This window comes from Acipenser ruthenus, chromosome 2 (genome assembly GCF_902713425.1).
Source record: "Acipenser ruthenus chromosome 2, fAciRut3.2 maternal haplotype, whole genome shotgun sequence".
Lineage (NCBI taxonomy): Eukaryota > Metazoa > Chordata > Actinopteri > Acipenseriformes > Acipenseridae > Acipenser > Acipenser ruthenus.
Genome location: NC_081190.1, coordinates 19,548,519 through 19,570,707, shown reverse-complemented (window position 1 = coordinate 19,570,707; position 22,189 = coordinate 19,548,519). Strand labels below are relative to the sequence as shown.

The window sequence follows — 22,189 nt, the reverse complement described above, 5'->3', positions numbered from 1 at the left end:
AAATGGTTACCTAGCAACGAACTTGCCATGTCGCGGGATGCGCTTCTGTAGTCTATGATTTTTTGTTGTGATGGGAGTTCAAAAAGTTGTTTTATAAATATCAAACAATTGACAGTTTTCTGAAGAAAAGTGTTTGAAACAGGAGTAATGAAGGGGAATCGAGTGGTACTGCAGCAAAAGAAGTACCGACAACAACGACCCGATCAGCAGTAAAAAAAAAACAAAACAAAAAAAAACCGAAAAGCTTGTGTAAATGGATGGCTTTGCATGGTTTCATGGCAGATATTTTTGATTGTTGAAATATTCTTAACAGATCACTCCAAGAACGAGATATTTGTCTTTTCTCTCACTGACAAAATCAAAAGCTGGATCAACCTGGCAGCCTAGAAGCATTTGTAATATTTTCTTTTTCTTTTCTAATATTTTCTTTTTTTTTTTTACACCACCCATTATTGGTCCAGAACTAGACAATTGACAACAGTTGCCTAGTTTTCTACTGGCAATCATCTCAGAACACAGGCTCTGAGGGAGTTTTTTCAAAGCTATCCTGAGATGGCACCAACCGGTCTCTTAGTACTCGCAAACCTACAGAGCGCGTGGACAGCTAAATATGACCGCTGTTTCGGGTACTGTCAGCAACTGGAGTTCCCTGGTTCCTTGGTCTCCCATCAACCACACATCAAACCCATCAACCACCCATCAAAATGAGTGCTTCATTTGAAATAAACAGTAAACAGGTAGACTAGTTGGTGATAACAAATTCAATTACATTAGGAAGTGTGTGACCGAGTATAAAAGCCTTTAGATTAGCTGTCTTAAACTATCTGGAAGCCAATAATGAGCGTGTGTGCATATGTGTGTGTGTGGCTTGCTTATTTCAAGCCATTCTCCTTGCACACCCAACATAAAAATGCTGATTTACAGCATGACTAACTAACCAACAATCTTTCATATCTCTCTCTCTCTCCAAGGCAGCTTCGGGTGTGTGATTCTGATTGGGAACAGTGAGAGTAATCAGAGAGTAGGTCGTTTGGCAATTCCTAGCTATACGTGTCACGGTCCCCATAGCAACTTCCTTATTAGCACAAATGGGTGGCAGAGAGTGAGAACCAGTGAAGGTGGATATTTCTGTATATTATTCAACATAATATAAAGATGTTTCATACCTCAATGGAAATTTATAATTTCTAGAAATTTCTTGAAAACAAATAATTATAGGGAACATCTTTTTAAGCAAAGGTTTTGCTTTTGTGGATGAGGAAAAAAAAGTTACAAGAAATAGATGTCTACAATTTATTTCAGCAATTTTTTTGCAAAACTCCAAAAATGCAAATTCAAAAGTATTCATACACGGACAAGGAAAATGAAATTAATAGCTACAGGTAGTGAACAAAAAAATGGAAACACCAATGTAAAGTCACTTAATAGGGCGCTGGGTCACTGGTATCTGTGGCCCAGGTTGAAATTTGCAGTCAATTGATCTGCAGTTGTTCGTCTGTTTTGCCTTGCACTTCGAATTAATGCACAGATATCACGATCCTGGAGTATGCGCTTCCGCTCACTGTTGCCCTTTGCTGATGATGTCTTTCCCTCGGAGTTCCATGCCGACATCACCTTAGGCACCATTGTTCGTGAAACATCAGCAAGTTGAGCTGTCTTGGTCACTGAAGCTCCTGCCAAACGCACCCCAACAATCACCCCTCTTTCAAAGTCACTAAGGTCTCCTCTTGCAGCCATGCTAGCCATAATTCTAGGCAACCAGGCCTGTCCAGCATTTTTATACATGACCCTAAGCATGCTGGGATGTTACTTGCTTAATTAATGCCACAGCTGTGTGGAAGCCCTTGCTTTCAATATACTTGGTGTCCCTCATTTACCCAGGTGTTTCCATTGTTTTGTTCACTTCCTTTAGCTGAGGCACCTTTTAGCATTAATAACCTCTTTTAAACGATTAGGATATTTGTCAATTCTTCAACGCAAAATTGTACCAGTTCATCCAAAGTCCGAGGACTTCTCTTGTGCAAAGCTTTCTTTAACTCATACTGAAGATTCTCAATCGGATTTATATTGGGACTTTGACAAGGCCATTCCAGAACCTTGATTTTATTCTTCTTTAACCACCCTGAAGTAGATTTTGATGTGTGCTTTGGATCGTTGTCGTGTTGGAACGTCCAGTTGTGCTTTTAAACCAATTTTTGTAGCGGAGGGTTTCAGATAATTGGCCAGTATCTTTTGGTATGCTATGGAATCCATTTTACCATGTATTGGAACTAAATTTCCTGTGCCATTAGAGGAAAAACAGCCCCATAGAAGGATATTACCAGCTCCATGCTCGACATTACCACCTCCATGCTCCATGGTGTTCTTTTTGTATGCCTCGCCAGACTTTCGCCAAACGTAACAACTATCAGCTTGCCCAAATAGCTAGATTTGTGTTTCATTACTTTACAAAACCTTTGACCAGAACACATATCGATCATTCAAATGCCGATTTGCAAACTTTAAGCAGTTGTCCTTGTGACATTTTCCTAAGAGTGGCTTTTTCCTTGGCCTACGACCATTGAGACCTCATGCAATACTCCACCTATGGTTGAAATGGAAACCCCAGTCCCACTTGCAGCCAATTCACTTTGAATATCTTTGGCAGTCAATCTTGGATTGTTATTAACCTTCCTCACAATTCTTCTACTTGTTCTTGGTGAAAGAACCTTCTTTCTGCCAGACTGAGGGAGCGTTGTGATAGTACCATGAGTCTTGTACTTCTTGATAATAGAAACAATATTTGAAAGTGGGATACTCAAATGCTTGGAAATCTTGTATCCTTCTCCAGCTTTGACAGTAAATAATGCTCTGCCTAAGGTTTTCAGATAGCGCTTTACTTTTTCCAATATTGACTTATTGGTAATGACAGCAATCATCCTATGCCTAACCCTTTTATACTCGCCTACAATCCAGCATTTTCTAGACTTTTCTAGAATTAGGTTCAGCATTATCATATTGAAGTTTCTAGCACCTTGTTGACAATACTATCATAGCATCAAAGGGTATGAATACTTCTGAATTAGCATTTTTGGAGTTTTGCAAAAAATAATTGTAGACATCTATTTCTTGTAACTTTTATTCCTCATCCACAAAAGCAAAACTTTTGCTAAAGAGTTTTCTTAAAATTATTTGTTTGATACGTTTTTTGAAATTATAAATTTCCATAGGGATATGTAAACTTTTGACCAACTGTGTGATTTTTATTTTTATATATATATATATATATATATATATATATATATATATATATATATATATATATATATAATATAAAAATCTACAAAATCTGTTTACATATTAAACCCCCCCATATCTGTGCAAACAGTTATAGATCTGTTTCTGAATTGCGGGGGCAGTGCAGTAAAGCACACCAAGCCAGAAAATTGTTTTCTGCATGCTTTCTGTGTCATTGTTTTGAAACTCTACACCCGCCTTTCCTTTCCATGATAAGTTCTGTTGAAATATTCAAATTAGGCTAAGGGGGTCAGCTGGATGTTGTTTTGTAGTGGTACATAGAATGTAATTAATCCTTTATTCTAATCTTATTATAAAATACTTTCACATTTAAAAAGTTCTAATTAGTTAGCAAGAATACCGGTGGCCAATTTAGGTCAATTGGACAGATTCCAAAATGAGGAAAATGTAATGTTTGAAATTAAAGTAAAATCCCTATGGGCAATGTTAAAGGTACTCTACACTAAAGAGGGTAGATGAGGTAAAGCTTTCTTCAATGTGCCTCAGGATACTGGTGTTGTTTTTACAAACCTACAAAAGCTAAAGTTCTTCAAAGCACCATATTGGAATTACAAACTGTACATGCTTAGTGAGGTGTTAAGTTTGTGTGTTAGAGCTGCACAGACTGATTATTTGGATTGAACTCTGTTCAGAAACCAGGCGCCGACGATCACTGTGTTGATTGGGCTCATTTACAATTCAAAGTGAAACCAATTAAGACACAGCCTCTTAGATTTGTGTGGGTTGCAGTTTTCGTAAAAATGTTGGGCTGATGTTGACTGCACCCCAGATGCATTGCTGCACTTGTACATTCAGCAGAAAGATTTATGTTTGTATGCTTTAAATTACTCTACTGCTGTAGGAATCTGTAACTTATTTAACAACAGAGCTGAATCTGAATTAATTTGTTTCCAAAATAAAAGCATCATTGCAAACGACAATTCCAGTCATGGTCTGCAAGGTACACTGTGAAGTGCAAGTCTTTGTTACCGCACATCTGTATGATCATTTCATACTTTTTTGGATAAAGAAACTGCTGCAGTTTTTTTTTTGCAATGGTTTTGCAACCCATTGGTTTTATGTGTTCCAAGCTCTCTTGTTCTCCCATGAAAGCAAAAAAGTCCGACTACATTTTAATTGAAATCAGAAACACAGTAGTATTTTGATAGCTATTATTTTGCTTGGTCAACTTTAATCCCCTCTAAATCCTGTGCTCCCTAAACTAGGTTTCTGTCAGCCTTCAGGGATTTTGTACATTGCATGTTTGAGGCAGTGCGGGCTGCTAATTGCTGTTTTGGTGCTATCCAGCCAAATACTGGATTAGGTCTTTCAGGAAGATTAAACTAATAGTGTCATTATTTTGTTTACGTAGAAATCATGTGAATTGGGATAAAGTGGGCAAAAAGAAAAAAAAAAAATTTCTACAGACCATCCAGATAACCTAGCCCCATCCTCTTGATGGTCCTCTTGCATTCAATTGAAAAAAAAACAAACAAAAAAACAATAGTAATAATAAAATATATATAATAATAAAAGTATTGTAAAACATGTTTTTCAGGTTCATTATAAAAACTGAAAATCATTTGAAAAACCTTGAAAATGTAGGAACAAATGTAAAGATGCTCTTCTAAAAGCATTATAAAACTCCCAAGAGGGTTATAACTGCAACCAATACCCTGTGTGAGCACAGTGACATCCTTCTATTTGAATTGGAAGTTAGGTATGTTTGACCTCTTCAGGATCAGCACTTTAATTTGCATGACAGCGAGCGAGTCTTTTGTTCCCTTAAAAGTTCAGAGCTGCACAATGTTAATACTTGTATTCAGATTACACAATAATATATTTCGGGTTATAGTTGTTCTGTGGACCCCAGTGTAAGAACCACAGGTGCTCTTGAAATTTAGTTTATTTAGCAGACGCCTTTATCCAAGGCGACTTACAGAGACTAGGGTGTGTGAACTATGCATCAGCTGCAGAGTCACTTACAATTACATCTCACCCGAAAGACGGAGCACAAGGAGGTTAAGTGACTTGCTCAGGGTCACACAATGAGTCAGTGGCTGAGGTGGGATTCGAACCGGGGACCTCCTGCTTACAAACCAGTTTCTTTAACCACTGGACCACACAGCCTGGACCACACAGCCTCCACACAGCCTCTTGCAAACTGGATGTATTTCCACAATCAGAATTTTAAAGAACATTTTGTGATTTAAACTAAATATGAAGGTAATAAGCTATATCAATGTTTTTTCAGAGTTTTTTTATATCTTTCTTTACAGTTTACTGTAAACAATTGATAATCTCATAAACGCTGTAGAGGGTTTAATCAGTTATCCGCCAAGTATTTCAAATCTGAAGAGTGGATAATCCAGGATTTGCTGTCTGCCAAATGACAATTATGACAGTACTGGATTGTAAATCAAGTGTTTTCTAGGTATGCTTTTGTGTTTAATTGTTAAACCACATCTATGAGTCTGGTGTACAGTCAAGTTCTCAAAAGGACTACAACAAGGCATACAGACCTATGGAAATGAAAAACAAATAGTCATAGATCTATTTTAGTATTAGCATGCTGCACCTGGTGTATTATAACTAAAGGAACCTGCATGGGCTTTGGAGTGAGTTGGAGCTAAAGCACAGAATCTATGTGCACTTCGATTATGCTTTTTTCTAAATAAGTTCAACTTAATACTAAATCACACTTAGTAGAGGCATGAGTTTTGCTGAAGAGATGTCATTATTACCATACCTAATGTTTGCCCTGTGGTAAACTTTGATTTAAAATAAAATCTGTTTCTGATTGTGTCTGTATATAGGACAAAACATTTAATACATGGTCTCTGCTAAACACATTTATTATTATTATTATTATTATTATAATTATAATTATTATTATTATTAATAATAATAATAATAATAATAATAATAATAATAATAATAATAATAATAATAATAATAATAATAATAATAATAAAAAAAAGAATAAAAAAAAAGATTTAATAATGATTTAATAATAATACTGTTGCATGAAGGGATGCAGTGATGTTTAGAAAGATTAATCCATTAAGCTCTCTGTTACTTTTTCAGAATTGACCTCAAATGCTGTATCATTCATTAACTACCATTTCCAACCCAATTTTATAGATTGACCGCTGAGCTGGTAAATCTACATATAACGGTTAATCTTTAGATTTAATGATTTTGCACATGAACTGTAACAGAAATATGACCCTTTCTTAACCAGCAAGTTAGGTTTTTTTAAAAAGGAAAGATTTACCAATTAGAAAAAAAGAATTTCTGACAGTACAACTTAAAAATCAGTTCTCCAAACACAACAGCCCCGAGTGGGGACCACTGCGCAGTGAATGGCAACTGTTGAAGTGGTCCCAAGCCTATTATTATAATAATAATAATAATAATAATTATTATTATTATTATTATTATTATTATTATTATTATTATTATTATTATTATTATTATTATTATAATATATAAACATTTGCATTCATTATATTACTGTACATTAAGTATGAGACAATGCAACAATAATTAGCCTAAAGGAAAATGAAAAATAAAACTGAAATCATAATATAGCCTTACATGCGAGTGGTCTGAGTGGTCCCATGGAGTGGTCCGGACCACTGTGACATCACAGTGCTGAGTGGTCTGGACCACAGGCCACAGAATGCTACAGCCCCTTCTATTATTATTATTATTTATTTCTTAGCAGCCACCCTTATCCAGGGCGACTTACAATTGTTACAAGATATCACGTTATTTTTACATACAATTACATTATTTTTTTTACACATTATTTTGACATACAATTACCTATTTATACAGTTGGGTTTTTACTGGAGCAATCTAGGTAAAGTACCTTGCTCAAGGGCACAACAGTAGTGTCCCCCCACCAGGGATTGAACCCATGACCCTCTGGTCAGGAGTCCAGAGCCCTAACCACTACTCCACACTGCTGCCCTTCTCACAGTTCATGCATAGGTAGAAAACAAAGCAAATGGTAAGGTGTTAGACAAATGATAGGCTTTCTAAATTGACAAAAATGTAAATGGCCTATACATACATACACACATACATTCATGCTTGTGTCTTCAAATTCAATATATATGTATCGCTATATACTGGGGATTTTAATCGATTAAAGATTAATCGATTAGTGATGCCTGTGGATGTTGATCGATTAAAAAAAAAAATTGATCAATTAATCTAGTCTACCCATGTGCTGTAGCAAAAAGCAGTGCATGAGAAAGAAATCGAGAAAGATGGAGGAGAGTACTTCAAAAGACGATGGGAAACGGGTTATAGGGAGATATACCCAACATTCTGACATGAGCCCATGTGTTTTTCAGGTATTAGGGGGGCGCCAAGACCCTACTGGAAAATACTTTTTTTCTGACTTCCTTGCTATTTGTAAAAGCTCCAGAGTAAATAGCAGACTCTGTGGGTCTCCAGGATGATTGACTCGATCAACTGTCCAGCCAGGCAGGGATCACGTTTAATCTGACCAACCCCGTCCACAGAGCTTGTGTCGTTTCAGACCAATCGTAGCTCAGCGCCTCTGTTTCAGTTTATAAATAGGGAGGGGGGCTTAGCTTTTAGTTTAAATTAACTGGATTTGCTGCATGCAGAATGTAGAAAACGAGCAAACGGGTGCAACATTTTATTAAACAAATCTTTAATACAGTCTTGAATAAAGTTATAATAGAAAAATAAGCTGGACAAACATTACAATTACTATTCATAGTTGCATTAACATTATTTAAAGACTAGTCACAGGTATACTGTAATAACAACACTGTAATAATAATAAAATCTGTTTCATTTACGGGGCTTTGAGAAACAATGAAATGGGCTTTTAAATCCTCCATGTCCTTACTTTCTCATTTAAAAGTGGAATGAAGAACGAGAAAATGAGAGCGCAGCATTTTAATAATTAACTAGTTTTTTGTAATGAAGTTAATACAATTATGAATAGTGATTGTAACAAGTTGCAAGATTTGCTCTTCGGTACTTTCCTTTCACGGCAGTACTATGAGTTTATCTTCTCATCTGTGTCGCAAGTAAGTTGATTTTTCTTTTCAACAATGTGTTCTATTAGTTTAAATCTGTACCATGGCAGTACATTTACAGCTATAGTCTTAAGTCTTAATTATGACACTCAGCTAACTAAATTAAACTAAAATAAATTGCCTGTTAGTTTCAAGTTTATACGAAAAACAGGCCAACATATTCAACACAGTATTGGTTGTACGTAGTACCGCTGCTAATTTACAGTAAAGCATGACACAGTATGTTATGTATTATATTAAAAGACTTGCTTTGGCTAACTTCAGATTACATGCAAGTAAACATTTTTATTTATTGTGAAATTGTTAAAGTTGCCTGTCAACTGTTAGGTGTCATTAATAAATGCTTGCAAAAAATAGCATTAATACCAAGTGTTACTTTTAGTTGTCTTTCACTACAATTGCATATTATAGCAAACGGGTGTGATTAATCAATTAATTGTCCAGATGGGTTGATTAATCGATTTAAAGAAAATGCCAATATTAAAACCCCTACTATATACCAAACCTCTTAAGCTGTACTTGGCAGACTTTTGAATGTTTTTTTTATAGTGATTATTGCATGGCTGTTTTGAAGGAGCATGGTGTAATTTAAGCTGCTTACTACCCTGGCAACATGACAAGCCAGTACCTTATAATCAAGGTTCTTTAATTGTAGCTGTGTCTGAAACCTTTTACATGGTATATCATTATTTTATGCAGACAGGAAGGAAATGTTTTTTTAACCACTTGTGTAATGCTGAGTAAGCTTTTATTTTTGCCAATTAAACCTTTTTTTCTTGTTTTAAATAAACTAATGGGAGTTGTTTTTGTTATACTGGCTGTTAATTTGGTTTTAAATAAAAGGCTGCAAATACTAAAAGCATAACATGTTTCAGCCATTAGCTTTTTTGATGATGGACATCAAATAGCACAAGACAAACCGTAAGTCTGTTGTGTCTTCATTATATACCGGTACCTAACACATTTTATATATAATTAATATATATTTATATTTATATATATATATATATATATAATATAAATACACACACACACACACACACACACTACCGGTCAAAAGTTTTAGAACACCTCAATTTTTCCAGTTTTTATTGAAATTTACGCAGTTTAATGTCTCAATGTACTCTGAAATTAAAGCATAGAAGAAATAAACAATTGGAGATAAAAAAAGAAATCATGGAATCGCTTTGTTTAACAAAAGGAAACCTTTTGCAGATATAACAGCTGAACACACTCGTGGCATTCTTTCTACAATGGAAATCAAATATTGTTCGGAAAGTTCTTCCCAACACTGTTGCAGAAGTTCCCACAAATGTGTTGCACTTGTAGGTTGCTTTGCTTTCACCCTTCTATCCAGTTCATCCCAAACCAGCTCGATGGGGTTTAAGTCTGGAGACTGTGCTGGCCATTCCATGATTTGAAGCCTACCGTCTTGTTCTTTTCTACTAAGGTAGTTCTGACATAGCCTGGAGGTATGTTTTGGGTCATTATCTTGCTGTAGGATGAACCCCTGACCAACTAGGCGTATACCAGAGGGTATTGCATAGCGCTGCAAAATGCTGTGGTAGCAGTTTTGGTTCAGGGTGCCACTCACTCTGTGCAAGTCGCCGACTCTGGATCCAGCAAAAGAGCCCCAGACCATCATGCTTCCTCCTCCATGTTTGACAGGGTGTCACACACCGAGGAACCATCCTTTTGCCTACTCGACGGCGTACAAAAACCCTGCGTGATGAACCGAAGATTTCAAATTTTGATTCATCGGTCCATAAGACCTTCCAGTCTTCAGTAGTCCAATGGCGGTTCTTCATGGCCCAGGCAAGCCTCTTTTTCTTATTTTGCCATCTTAGCAATGGCTTTCTTACTGCCATTCGACCTGTCAAACCTGCAACTCGAAGTCTTCTCTTCACAGTTGAAACTGAGACTTGCTTACTTCGACCAGTGTTAAACTGTGCTTGAAGCTGTTGTCCTGTGAGCCGCCTATCATGCAAGCTGTTGACTCTCAGAAACTTGTCTTCTGATTCTGTTGTGGCTTTGGGTCTGCCAGACCTCTTCCTGTCAGAGTTTCCTTCAGTTTCCAAGTGCATTTTGATGGTGTAGGAAACTGTACTCACTGACACCTTGGCTTTCTTTGCAATTTCTCTAAAGGAAAGACCTACACTTTTAAGGGTTATAATGGTCTGTCTGTCTTCCTTTGTTAATTGCCTTTTTCTCGCCATTATGAGAGCAATATACTACTTCCTGCAGTACAATACTGTCCAAGTAATGCTTAAGAGGGTATAGTAACACAGTCTGTTCCAACACTGCTTTTATACAGACAGAGGGTTTGTAAGTAATCAGCAAAAGTTGGGACACCTGTAGGAATTGTTAGCATCAACTTTCAAGGCTTAATTTACTTCCATTGCTGCAGAACAGCTGTAAGTTGTTAACCCATTACTTGTTCCCTGAAAAAGGCCTTTTTGTATAAACTCTGAAATGTACATTATTTTTCAGTTTTTGGTAACCTAAACTTTTTTTTTTTTAACCTCTATCAGTTTACCGCTTACCTTTGTACCATTTCAGGTTATTCACTGGACTTGAACTGCTTAAATTTCAATAAAAACTGGAAAAATGGGGGTGTTCTAAAACTTTTGACCGGTAGTGTATATATATGTATATGTATATGTATGTGTGTGTGTGTGTGTGCGTGTGTGTGTGTCTATATATATATATATATATATATATATATATATATATATATATATATATATATTAATATATATATATATATTAATTATATAAAGAGCTAAACTAAGAATATCTTGTTTCAAAAATAATAAACTTTTGGTTTTGGTTTTTTTATGCTTGGTTTCATCAGCTAAATTGCTTGAATTAAAATAACTATTTGGGTTTTGTTTGGTTTCTGTTGGTTACGTGTGTGTGTGTGTGTGTGTGTGTGTGTGTGTGTGTGTCAGAGGTCGCGCTAGCTTTTCTGTTCATGCGTTCCTGAAACGCACATGCCCCAAATTTTGCGTCCCATCCATCAAATATACATGGAAGGCTAATAAACTCCAGGAATGTGCATTTTGGTACATTTTTATGAATGATTAAACTCTATGGTATATAGTAGTTTAAAAAATCTCTGTCTGTGTATAGATATACTGACAGTAGACCATTCGCATGACAAAGAGACACGATTCTAAGCACTGTTTGTTGCCTTCATCTGCGTGTGTTTTAATATTTTTCTGCATTCCAATAACAGCAACAGCATCACCGTGTCTTTTAAGCGAAGATTCTTGAAAAACTGTACATCCATGCGTATATGCTTTTTTTGCTTTTACCCAGCAGCTCTTTCACACACAGTACATCTTGCCATCTGGAAGTAGATGGCTGAGATGCAGATGAGCAGTCTTCATGAGAATCCCCTGAAGATGCTGATTGCTTAGCAAAAAACCTTTGATTTACAGCTGACTTGCTGTCAGTGTACACTCTGCAATAAGTATTAATTGTTATGCTTTAAAAAAATCTGTAAGGGTATCCCTGTTAAGCTAGTGCGGAAAATAACAAAAGCACAACGTTAAATTTGGCGACTACAAAAATGAAATGCGAGTTAAAAGTAGGATCGGGGATGAACAATTCCCGTAATTTGTCAGCTCTGTTTGAAATAAAATTAAAGGGACCAGAATTAGGCTCAGGCAAGATATGAAGGTAGAAGCAAAGATTGTTTTGTAATTAACAGCTTTTTCGGAGTTTAATTATGAAACAGAATCAGCTAAATTTGTCACCTGATTAAAAATAAAACCCAAAAACTTCAAACCCTACGTGTGTGTGTGTGTGTGTGTGTGTGTGTGTGTGTGTGTGTTCGCATTTACTTTTTCCAAAATACTTGATTTATTTCATAGCAATACTGACCTCTGGTAATATGGGGCATAACACATTATTTTAAAATAAAATACAGTGCATGGTGGGATACTATCGTATTAATTTCCAATGTTCATTGCGCTGCTAGGAAGTGTATCCAAACTATTCTAATAATAATGGTGAGTGTACGCATTACGCCTGACTAAACATGAAACGGTACTTCAGTGTGGACGCTAAAGTTTGACCTGGATTAATGAAAACGTTTTTGAGTATGGTTCTCGAGATCGGTTATGTAGTGTGGACAGGGCCTAAAAGTAAATATTCTTAATATTGCTGGCAAAGCCAAATATGAATCATATTGCTGCCACCTACAGGACTGGAGTGTATCTTAATCAGTGCTATTGTATTGCAGAACAGGTTTTTTTAAACAAGTATTTTACGGTAATTGCTGCAGTGTAATAGATTACCACGAATATGCATGTCTGCGTCCCTTTCCATTCTGTGCGTCCCGTGAACGCAAGACAAAATATTTTTCCGTCCAATGGATTTGTTTTGCATCTAGGATGCAAAATTTTGCGTTACAACGACCTCTGGTGTGTGTGACGCCATTTACAGTCAATTAGTTTTTTTTTTACAAACTCCCGCAAATTACGTCATTGTCACTAGGGGGTGCCACTGTGGTTTTTGCCGCGTATTTCCATACTACAGTACTGTGGGTATAAATAGTCCTGTCACTCACAAGGTGGCTCAATGCAGAGAGGTGAACTGGTAAAGGTTTTTATTTTTTTTTATTATTTTTTTTTTTACAGCAAAGGAAGCAATGCTGAGGCAGCTCTCAGGGAATACCATAGAGTGCATAACATCCGCAGCGGATCATGTTTAAGAGTTGCTGTTCACAAGTTAATAAAAAAAAGGTTTCAATGTCCCTTTCATCAGAAGCTTGGATATCCTGGGAGACCGCCACCCACATATTCTCACAGCCCCCACATGAGACTGGAGAGAATACAGCAACTCATTTCTATCTACTGGTGGAACATAATGACCTATTCTTTTCTTTGCCCGAATTTGGAGGCAGTAAGAAAACCCTTTGACGGCAGTTTTGCTGTGTCTGCACTGTGTGTGACTTGGAGCAGTCTTCTTCACTGGAAGCTGAATTATGTCCCACTCTATAGTTTAAATATCCGTTTTAAACCCACAGTATATACTGTATTTTAAAAAGAAACCTGAATCTTAAATGTCTAAAAATTCAATACCATGTGGCACTGGATTGTTCATCGCAAAGCATAGCCAATGTGTGTTTATCCTTTGTGAATGCACAGTGATGTACTGCATCATTGCCTGTGGAAGCCACACAGCAAAAGCTAGCAACTTCCACTTCAAGTTGAAAAAGCTTTTTGTGTTGAAGTACTGAAACAGGTTAGGAGGGGGGGTTCCTGTGCATCACAAACCTATTTATTACAGTTTTTTAAACAGTAGCTCAATAAAATTCATTAAATGATTGGAGCACCACCTGAAGAATGGTTACGACCAGCGTTCAGGTTGTTTGTTTTTTTTTCTACTGTTTGATGTTGGATGAAAGATGATTTACATTAAGAGAAAATCATTTACAAAAAAAGTTAGTAAAGAGTCATAAAAAGACATTAGCTTAAAATGTCCAATAGGCTCACCATTACAGTACCAGTACAAAACGTACTACAGTCTTTTAAACGGCTTGCAGTAATACTGCATTAACGTTAATAACTTACATTTTATTATAAAATGGGTATTTTAAATGCTGATTGGTCAAAACAGGTCGCATGGGGGTGTTGATATTACAGAATATCACCATGGGTTGGCACCTCTTTTCAAAAAGGGGCAAATCATTGGTAGATATCCCTACGCCACTAGAATTTAAAAAGGCAGCCATTTTATCGCAATAAAAATAACCAGTTTTATGTAAATGTTGACCTTTTAGGAAACCGAAGCTTCGCCTCATGACTTGCAACGCACTCTGCCATGGTGATATTGGAGTATATCACACACCCTGTCCTGCCTTACTGCTTACTTGTATTATTGTTATGTAAGGATAATATGCCCCGTGTCTTATGAGATGAAGTCTGTGGTAGAAAAGGGAAGTTGAGATAAGGTCACAACTATTTGGTAAATATAAAAATCAACCACCATCCCCATCTGACAGCTTCTGATTTTCAACCAAACTCATTTCAGTGATGGTGGCGTGTGTTAGGCACATTGCCATCCTAATGCAATTTAGGGTACATGTTTAAGCACAGAGAACACATACAGTGCTCTCCAAGCCATAATTGTGAGGCTGTGCTCTTTGTTCAGCCTTATAACGAGAATGAAAGTGCTAGTCTAATGGTATTATGGAGCAAATGGGAGCCGTGACCATACCGTCTTATAACCTGTTCCACGGTACATAAGGCCACCTTAGTTTTAAGCAATCATCTAGAGCCATAAAACTGTGTTTAGTACAGTATGATTTAGATTGTGTTACATTTGTTATTTCACTTAAAACTATCTAAAGCAAATACAAAAAATGAATGTGTAAATGCTTGTATAATCATGTATTTATGGCAAAAGCAGGGTATGTACAGTATGTTACTGATGAACTTGATTATGTAAAGAAGACATTCAAAGTTTCATATTGAATAACCAAATTGCAAACTGTTGAAGTGACATGCAAGAGGGCATGTTTTCAAAGCCATTGTCCAGCTGACCTTTTTCATTTTGGCACAGTTGTGCTTAGACTTGGGAGCCACTTTCAAATGGTTTGTAGTACAGCACATTCTGTTTTCTTAACCAGAAAAAAAAATAATTTCCCACTTGTTCATGAGGGACTTTTAACTAAATTAGTCTGACCCAAATGCAAAGCAAACAATGTTTTCAATGCAGGATATATCCATGACATCCTCAAAATACATTTTCTGTGATGCAGTAACATTTAAATGCACAGAGTTTGCAAGAATCCAGCAGACCACCAGTGACACTATTAAAGGCAAAGGTTTACGCTTTGAGAATCTCCTGCGGCAGTGCTCCGGCAATAGCTGAAGATGTTGATACTTGACACACCGTTTTTTGTATTTTTATTTCAGTTACTGGATCAAACCGATTAGCTGGTATGGCATCTTAAAAGTTAAACAAACCACTGTTTTATAGTTTGGTTTAAAGAGCTTGAAATATAGTGTCGACTTGGTTACATCCATGGAAACTCTCGCACTTCATCATGGATTTAAAAATTAGGTCAAGCTGAATTTATGTTCTGGTTAAGTTACAAGATATTTTTTTTTTGTATTAAACCATTGCAAATAAGGAACATATTTTAATTGCAGATTAGCATTGGGTTTAGACACCTACTTTACAATAAATTATAAACAATGTAACTCTTGTATTTTCCACAAAGCAAGTGTGTTGTGCTTGGTGTTTTTTATTTTTTTGTGAGATGTTTCCTCCTGATTAGAGGAGGAGACAAAAATGTAATTTTGCAAACCAGCAAAACTGTCTCTGTGCTTTGGTCAGCACTAAAGGGGATTATCTGTCTTTTTGCCATCTCTTTAATGTTGTCAAGCAAAACCTCTAATTTTATGTTGCTTCTTTTATAAGGTCCTCGTCTTTAGCATAATGACATGTTAAAATGACACACTACTGGACTGCATTTAAAAGCAAATAGATGTATACAGTAAATGATATAAACATATGGTGCTGATCTCAAAGCTTTACTTTAGAGGCCATTTATAATATAAAGGAGTAAATGACCTCCGTATAGAAAATCTTGCCTAGATGGCAAAATTACAATTCTTTGCTAAGAATGTCACATGCATTTTCTTGAGCTCGACGTCTTCCAGGAACATATGGATGTGATTTTCACAAATATTTTTGTAAGTAGTCTCATTACACTTTTCATCAGCATTTCAGCTGAAACTGCATGCACTGTATTTATTTAGTTTAGTACCAAAACTCTTTAATATGTGTGGCAGTGCTGAAGGAGGTGTTGAGCTCTTTATCATATGCAGGTCTTGTGTGTTTAAGATCCCACAGGACCTGTCAAACACCATTAGGGGTATTTATTGACCCTGGTGCCCCCCACCCCCAGCAGGAGTCCACTGTTGAAAATGAACTTTTATGATCGATACAGATGCATTGTATTGAAGTAATTCTATTTTCATAGTGGGGGTGGGGGGTTAAGTCTATAAAAAAAATCAATTTATGCTTGGCAGTATGTGCATAACAAATACGCTGCAGTAACTGAATAAATATTTCTCCTGTTTCTACTGATTCCTGCTGGAGGAAGGCTAGATAAGCATCTACACAAACGGGAACCTACCCATGCACACTTCTGTCAAGCTGATTCCATCAATCAGTGTTTGGAGTTATGGCTTTTCAATATAGTAAGCTACCCAACAGAGCTGCACAAACAAGTGAATGTGTAAATGATCTTTTATGTTGTATTCATTTTTTATGGGCAGCTTAGTCTAGTCGGACAAAACATTAAGCCAGCCAGCCAGTGTCCCAAGGATCTCCTACTCCTTTTTTTTTTTTTTTTTTTTTTAAATATGTTTTCCATTCATAGATAAGACAGGAATAATATATTCCTATGAATGAATATTTTAACATTGACAACCACCTCACTTTAGAACATAGTTAAGACAGTTATGGTACTACAATGTAACAACTTCTGTTGTATAAGTAACACTTATATGTATATTACACAATGAGTGTACAAAACATTAGAAACACCTTCCTAATATTGAGTAATATTGGTAATATTGGGGTCTGTGAAACCTTAGGAAAATGTTTGCTGGCAGTAAGAAAGTCTGTCACCAAAAGCATATTGCTGTTAACGGGGAAATTTTGCGTAGTCAACGTATGCATCGCCGTCATTGCAGTGATGGAAGATTTACTTCTCCAGATTAAGGCATTTTCTGCAGGTCTACACTTGAATGTTGGCTTTATGTATTGTCCCAAAAGGAAGGGTAACTGGCACTCCTAAAACCGGAGGTGGAGAAAACAAAGCAGCTGCAATTTGTTATTGTTGCTGAAATTGCAGTTTTCACTTGTAATTGCGAGTAGGGCGTGTTGGGGCCTTGGTCTCAAATGTGAGGGTTGTAGTGTGTTGAACTATAGCTCACCTACAGGAAATTTCACTAACTAGCAAGGTACTTACTGCCTGTCAAAAGGTGAATTACTGTACCATTCCCACAGAATGAATTCAGTTACTACACAATGGCACAAATAGATGTACTTGTTGTAAACCAAAGGTTAATTTTTCAGTATAATTTTACCCCTGTGTAGCTTTTACTCCCTATATTGATGTATGCCTTTTTAGCTAAACTGACTTGTTTAAATAAAGGAAAGCCAAGCTAAATGTTGTTTTTTCAAAAATGAGCCTTCTAATTAACAGCAAAAAATGCAAAATCAGGTCTGTGGTTTTGAGGTCTCTGTTTGACTTGAGGATATTTCTTGGATACTTCTTGAGTAGTTAATGTTTGTCAAGTAATCCAGGAGTCTACCCATTAACCCAGAGGGGGCTGTCAGTGTCTGTCACTGATGTATGGACTCACTGTACTGAACTACTATGATCTATGGTCAACCAGTGTCAAATCACACCCCAGGCTCAAAGCAGACATCACAGAAATACTTAACAATTGGGCTTTATTGCCCAGCAAAGACACTGTCTGCAGGCTTAGGTGGGAGAAGGTGTGTCTTTAGGGTCATGTGGAAGGCTGTGAGTTTTGACCATGACTAATTGTTGCCCACCCCCAGCATGTTAGTAGCTGTGATATTTTAAGGCATAAGGTTTTGTGATTTAGTCCATGTCACCCTTACTTGTGTGATGCTACTGCAGAAACATGCACTAACAATGTAGGTGCTTTAACTTCCAATTTACCTTGTTAAGAAGAGTTTTGTATACATGCTTCCACCAACAGGGAGTGTTTTATGAGCAGATGCACCTCTGTATACTTCCCATATGTTTTAAATCGGTTATATCGGGGCTAGGGGTGCACAGATTCTCCAACTTTATAGGTATCAACAAATGAAATAAGTAGGACCTGGAAAGAAGTTAAGTTAGTTCAGTTTCAATTTAGGGTATAGCTGGAATAAAGAGCTGTAGGGCTCTGACCTCGAGAACCGGTATTATGCACCCGTGGTTTATAATTTTATGTTTTATGGGCAGCAGTGTGGAGTAGTGGTTAGTGCTCTGGACTCTTGACCGGAGGGTTGTGGGTTCAATCCCCAGTGGGGGACACTGCTGTTGTACCCTTGAGCAAGGTACTTTACCTAGATTGCTCCAGTAAAAACCCAACTGTATAAATGGGTAATTGTATGTAAAAATAATGTGATATCTGTATAATGTGAAATCTTGTAACAATTGTAAGTCGCCCTGGATAAGGGCGTCTGCTAAGAAATAAATAATAATAATAATAATAATGTTGCTGTCTCGTCGACAGTTGCCTAAAATACATGGGAACGACTGTATTGGAAGCGGTTGTATTAAATAAATATTTGACAGCACGTCCTCTGCAAACCTCAGTAAATAAAACTTTGGTTTAGACAACACTTGTATAAACTCTAATAGTCTTAACTTTGGCTACAACACATTTTTATGTACACCAGAAATAATTTCGGCCTGACACCCTGCAGATTTTATTGTTTGGAATGTGATAAGTTATGTGAGTTAGAATGAATTGGATGTAATTTCAGGAAGACTGCATGCATCTTGAGCTTCAGTACACAAGCAATTAGATAACAATCAGGGCAATAATAAAGAACTGCCATGTGACCCTGTGATGGAATTATAATGAGTTCTGGTTGTAAATCTCCCTCTCGACCTGTGAGGGTACTAAGTAGCGAAAGGGAAAGGCTTTGGACAGGTTGTCCTGACAGTTCATTCCCTGGGTCGGGAAGTCAGTCAGCCTGGAAAAAGACCAGACTCCGGTGCGGGAATGTAGTGACCTGGAAGGTAAACGAAGTAGGAGCTGCAGGCAATAGTCAGCTGCAGTCATTTACCAAGGGGTCATGCATAATCGCATAAAAGGGGCCAGAGAATTGTAAATCTTTTCCTTCGTTTTTGGTTTCGAAATAGACCCGCAAGGACCTGTGCACTGTGTATTAAGAGTATTGTGAGTGCTTGTTTGTCTTGTCTATAATTGTTACTTGTGTTTTTATAGACGGCTAACACGTTCGGGAGCTGTCGCTAAGAGCCAGCACTGAACCCGGAACAGCACTGCACTATTTGTCACTCTTTAAACTGTATCACCCACCACGAGCACTACTGCACGCACCCAGGACTGGTGACTGTGGTTGTATATTGTGGGAGAGATACTGTGTTTATTGTTTAGGGCTGCAATCCCTGTTACTGTTCTCTGTGTTTTACGCATCGCTGTGTATAACCGGAGTTTATTATTTGGTCACCAGACCTGGATTATAAAGACAATAAAACGTATATTTTTCCATACCGTATTACAAATCTCAGTCTGTTTATTTCTGCACTGCATCACCTCTGCACTTGTACATAATCAGCAACCACTTTGCCACAGACCCTAATTAGTTTGTGAAGTATAATGCTAGTGTGTTTGGTATGTAAACTGTGTGTTTTTTTTTTTTGTTTTTTTTTTATATTTTTAATATTTTATCTCCTGCTGCCAACTTGCCAGGGTCCCTTTGAAAATTAGATGTTCCTGGCTGCTAGGTCATTTTCATACCCATTTTTGAATGAGCTGTATCATATAATAATTCTCAATTAACCGTTTTGAAAGCTGGAATAGTTCTTGATTCTTGCTGTGCACTTTTTAAATCTATCATTGATAAACCGAGTTTATGCCGCTACACGCCAGCTGCTACACACATTGGGTGACAAGATACCTTTGCAGCAACATAATCATACACCTGAAGCGACACAGACATGATGCGGCAGATTTGAAAACTGCCAGATCTCTAAAACTATTACAAATTACTATTGCCAGAACTATGGTCAAGACTGGTACATATTCGTTTACATGATGTGGAAATTATGAGTGTCTTCTCTGACAGTATTTCAACACATATGGCAATAAATCATACATACCAGGCTTATCCAGTTCCTTTGAAATGGACTCCCATATATTATCTTTCATCTCTATATTTATAATTGCGATGATATTTGTCATAAAGCTCTGGGTATTTTTCCATGGCAACTATTATTTTTTCCTCTGTTATTTTGAATACTGCTTAACCCTGGTGGACGCAGTCCATGTGAAGCTGTTCTCTGATTGGCGCACGAAAATATCGCCAAAAAATAGGATTCAATCATGTATGTATGTATGTATGTGTGTTTTGCGTCACTCCAGCGTCGGCCTGGTGTTGCCTCCACATCGCCTGTGATGTGAAATACTTATCAAAAGTATAGGTTCTGTTAATTTTGTCGCATTGCTGCACATTTTCCCTTGTCACATCGCGTCTGGTGTATAGTTGCCTTTAATGTTAAACAATTGGGGTTCTGTTCTTCATTGTGTATATTACCTGATCTGTAACCTGCTGTTCAAATATCTCACTTTTAAATAAGATCTTGTTATCTCCCTGAATCATTGATTATTCTAAATGTATAAATAACTAAACTTCATTAAGTAAATACCCAGTCAACCGCTGTAACTCTGCAATCAGCTATTTATTTCCTGTTTGTTTGTTTGTTTTCCCCTTTTTTCTGCAGGGAAGATGCACGTGTCTCTGGCGGAGGCCTTGGAGGTGCGGGGAGAGCCCCTGCAGGAAGATGAGATCTGGGCCATCCTGAGTCAGAGTGCAGAGAGCCTCCAGGAGCTCCTCCGCAAAGGTAACACAACCAGGAACTCTTGTGTTGAAGATACCTGATTCAGTGCCTCTGCATGTAGGCCAATGTGGATCTCACCTGGGTACACAAGGGCTAGATTTACAAAGTTCACCCAACTTATTTTTGTAAGTCAATAAAAAGCTATTCATGTTTCAAAACTAGAAATAGACGTCTCTGAGCGTTTCTATCTACGTAGTTTCTTTTTTTCCTTCTACAATACTTTTGGAAATTGAGGGGGGAGGGGAGGTGGGGGGAAGCTTGTATTCGAAAAAAAAGTCTTCTAACCATCTACTGGTATATCCAGGATAGAAACGGTTATAACCATGATGCATAAACAACATTTCAAAGCCATATGCTTTGATTTATTTGAAGTTACAAAATAAATTAAATATTTGGCTGCTTGATATGAAATTCATGAAGTCATGTCTGTAACTAATGAGATTCAAAACATTTGTCCATAACTTACCATCTCAGGAGGGTCTGTGTTTGGATCAGCATGTCTTTCATAATACAATACATGTTCTGTCCTGTGATTTACAAAATGATTTATTAATTTAGACCTCCTATGGTGTTGGGATGAAAAATATCAAAATTCTCTTTTAGCACATTTGTATTGCTTTTCTTTATGTTCTGCTTCAATTGAATAACCCCCCTCCCAGAAACAAACAAAAAAAAAAAATTGGGGGATTTGTTTTCTCACAAATATTTTACCTCAATTTGGAAGCAAATTAAGTACAATATAATAAGTTTAAAGTATTTTGTCAGCTGATGTCTTTATAAGCAGCAGCCAAGCAGTGAAATTAACCGATTTTTGGGAAAGATTGGTGTTTGGTTTTATACCTTTATCTGTGGGTGCATTGCTGAGCACAATGAATACACATAGTCTACAGGATATAGAATCCACAGACTCTTAGTAAATTGTCTCCTAAGACCAAAGATCTGGGGGTTTGCAGCAGGCTCTGGAAAGTACAGTATGTTAGTTACTCTGTTCAGAGTGGTGCAGATTCTCAAGGCTGCTGCTCAGCTGAAGATCTCTGGGCAGACGCCAGCTTCCTTTGGCACATGCAGTGGGCTACATGCGTAGGACCAGATTTCCACTAGGCCTGATTATACGTACAAAAGTGAAATCAGGTTTAATTACATCCACAGGATGCTTTATATTTCCATACAGCAATAAGAAATACAATAT

General features: G+C 37.0%; 1 protein-coding gene across 8 annotated transcripts in view; it reads left to right on the top strand.

Moving 5' to 3' along the window:
• Positions 1–22,189, top strand: part of LOC117963590 (tyrosine-protein phosphatase non-receptor type 13-like) — an 81,181-nt gene that overhangs the window by 2,508 nt on the left and 56,484 nt on the right. For all 8 annotated transcript variants that reach the window (XM_058991183.1, XM_058991148.1, XM_058991176.1 and 5 more), the window contains exon 2: positions 20,884–21,003. In XM_058991183.1, coding sequence (XP_058847166.1) covers positions 20,889–21,003 — 115 coding nt within the window. In that variant the 5' untranslated portion in view covers positions 20,884–20,888. The remainder of the gene's footprint in view (positions 1–20,883; positions 21,004–22,189) is intronic.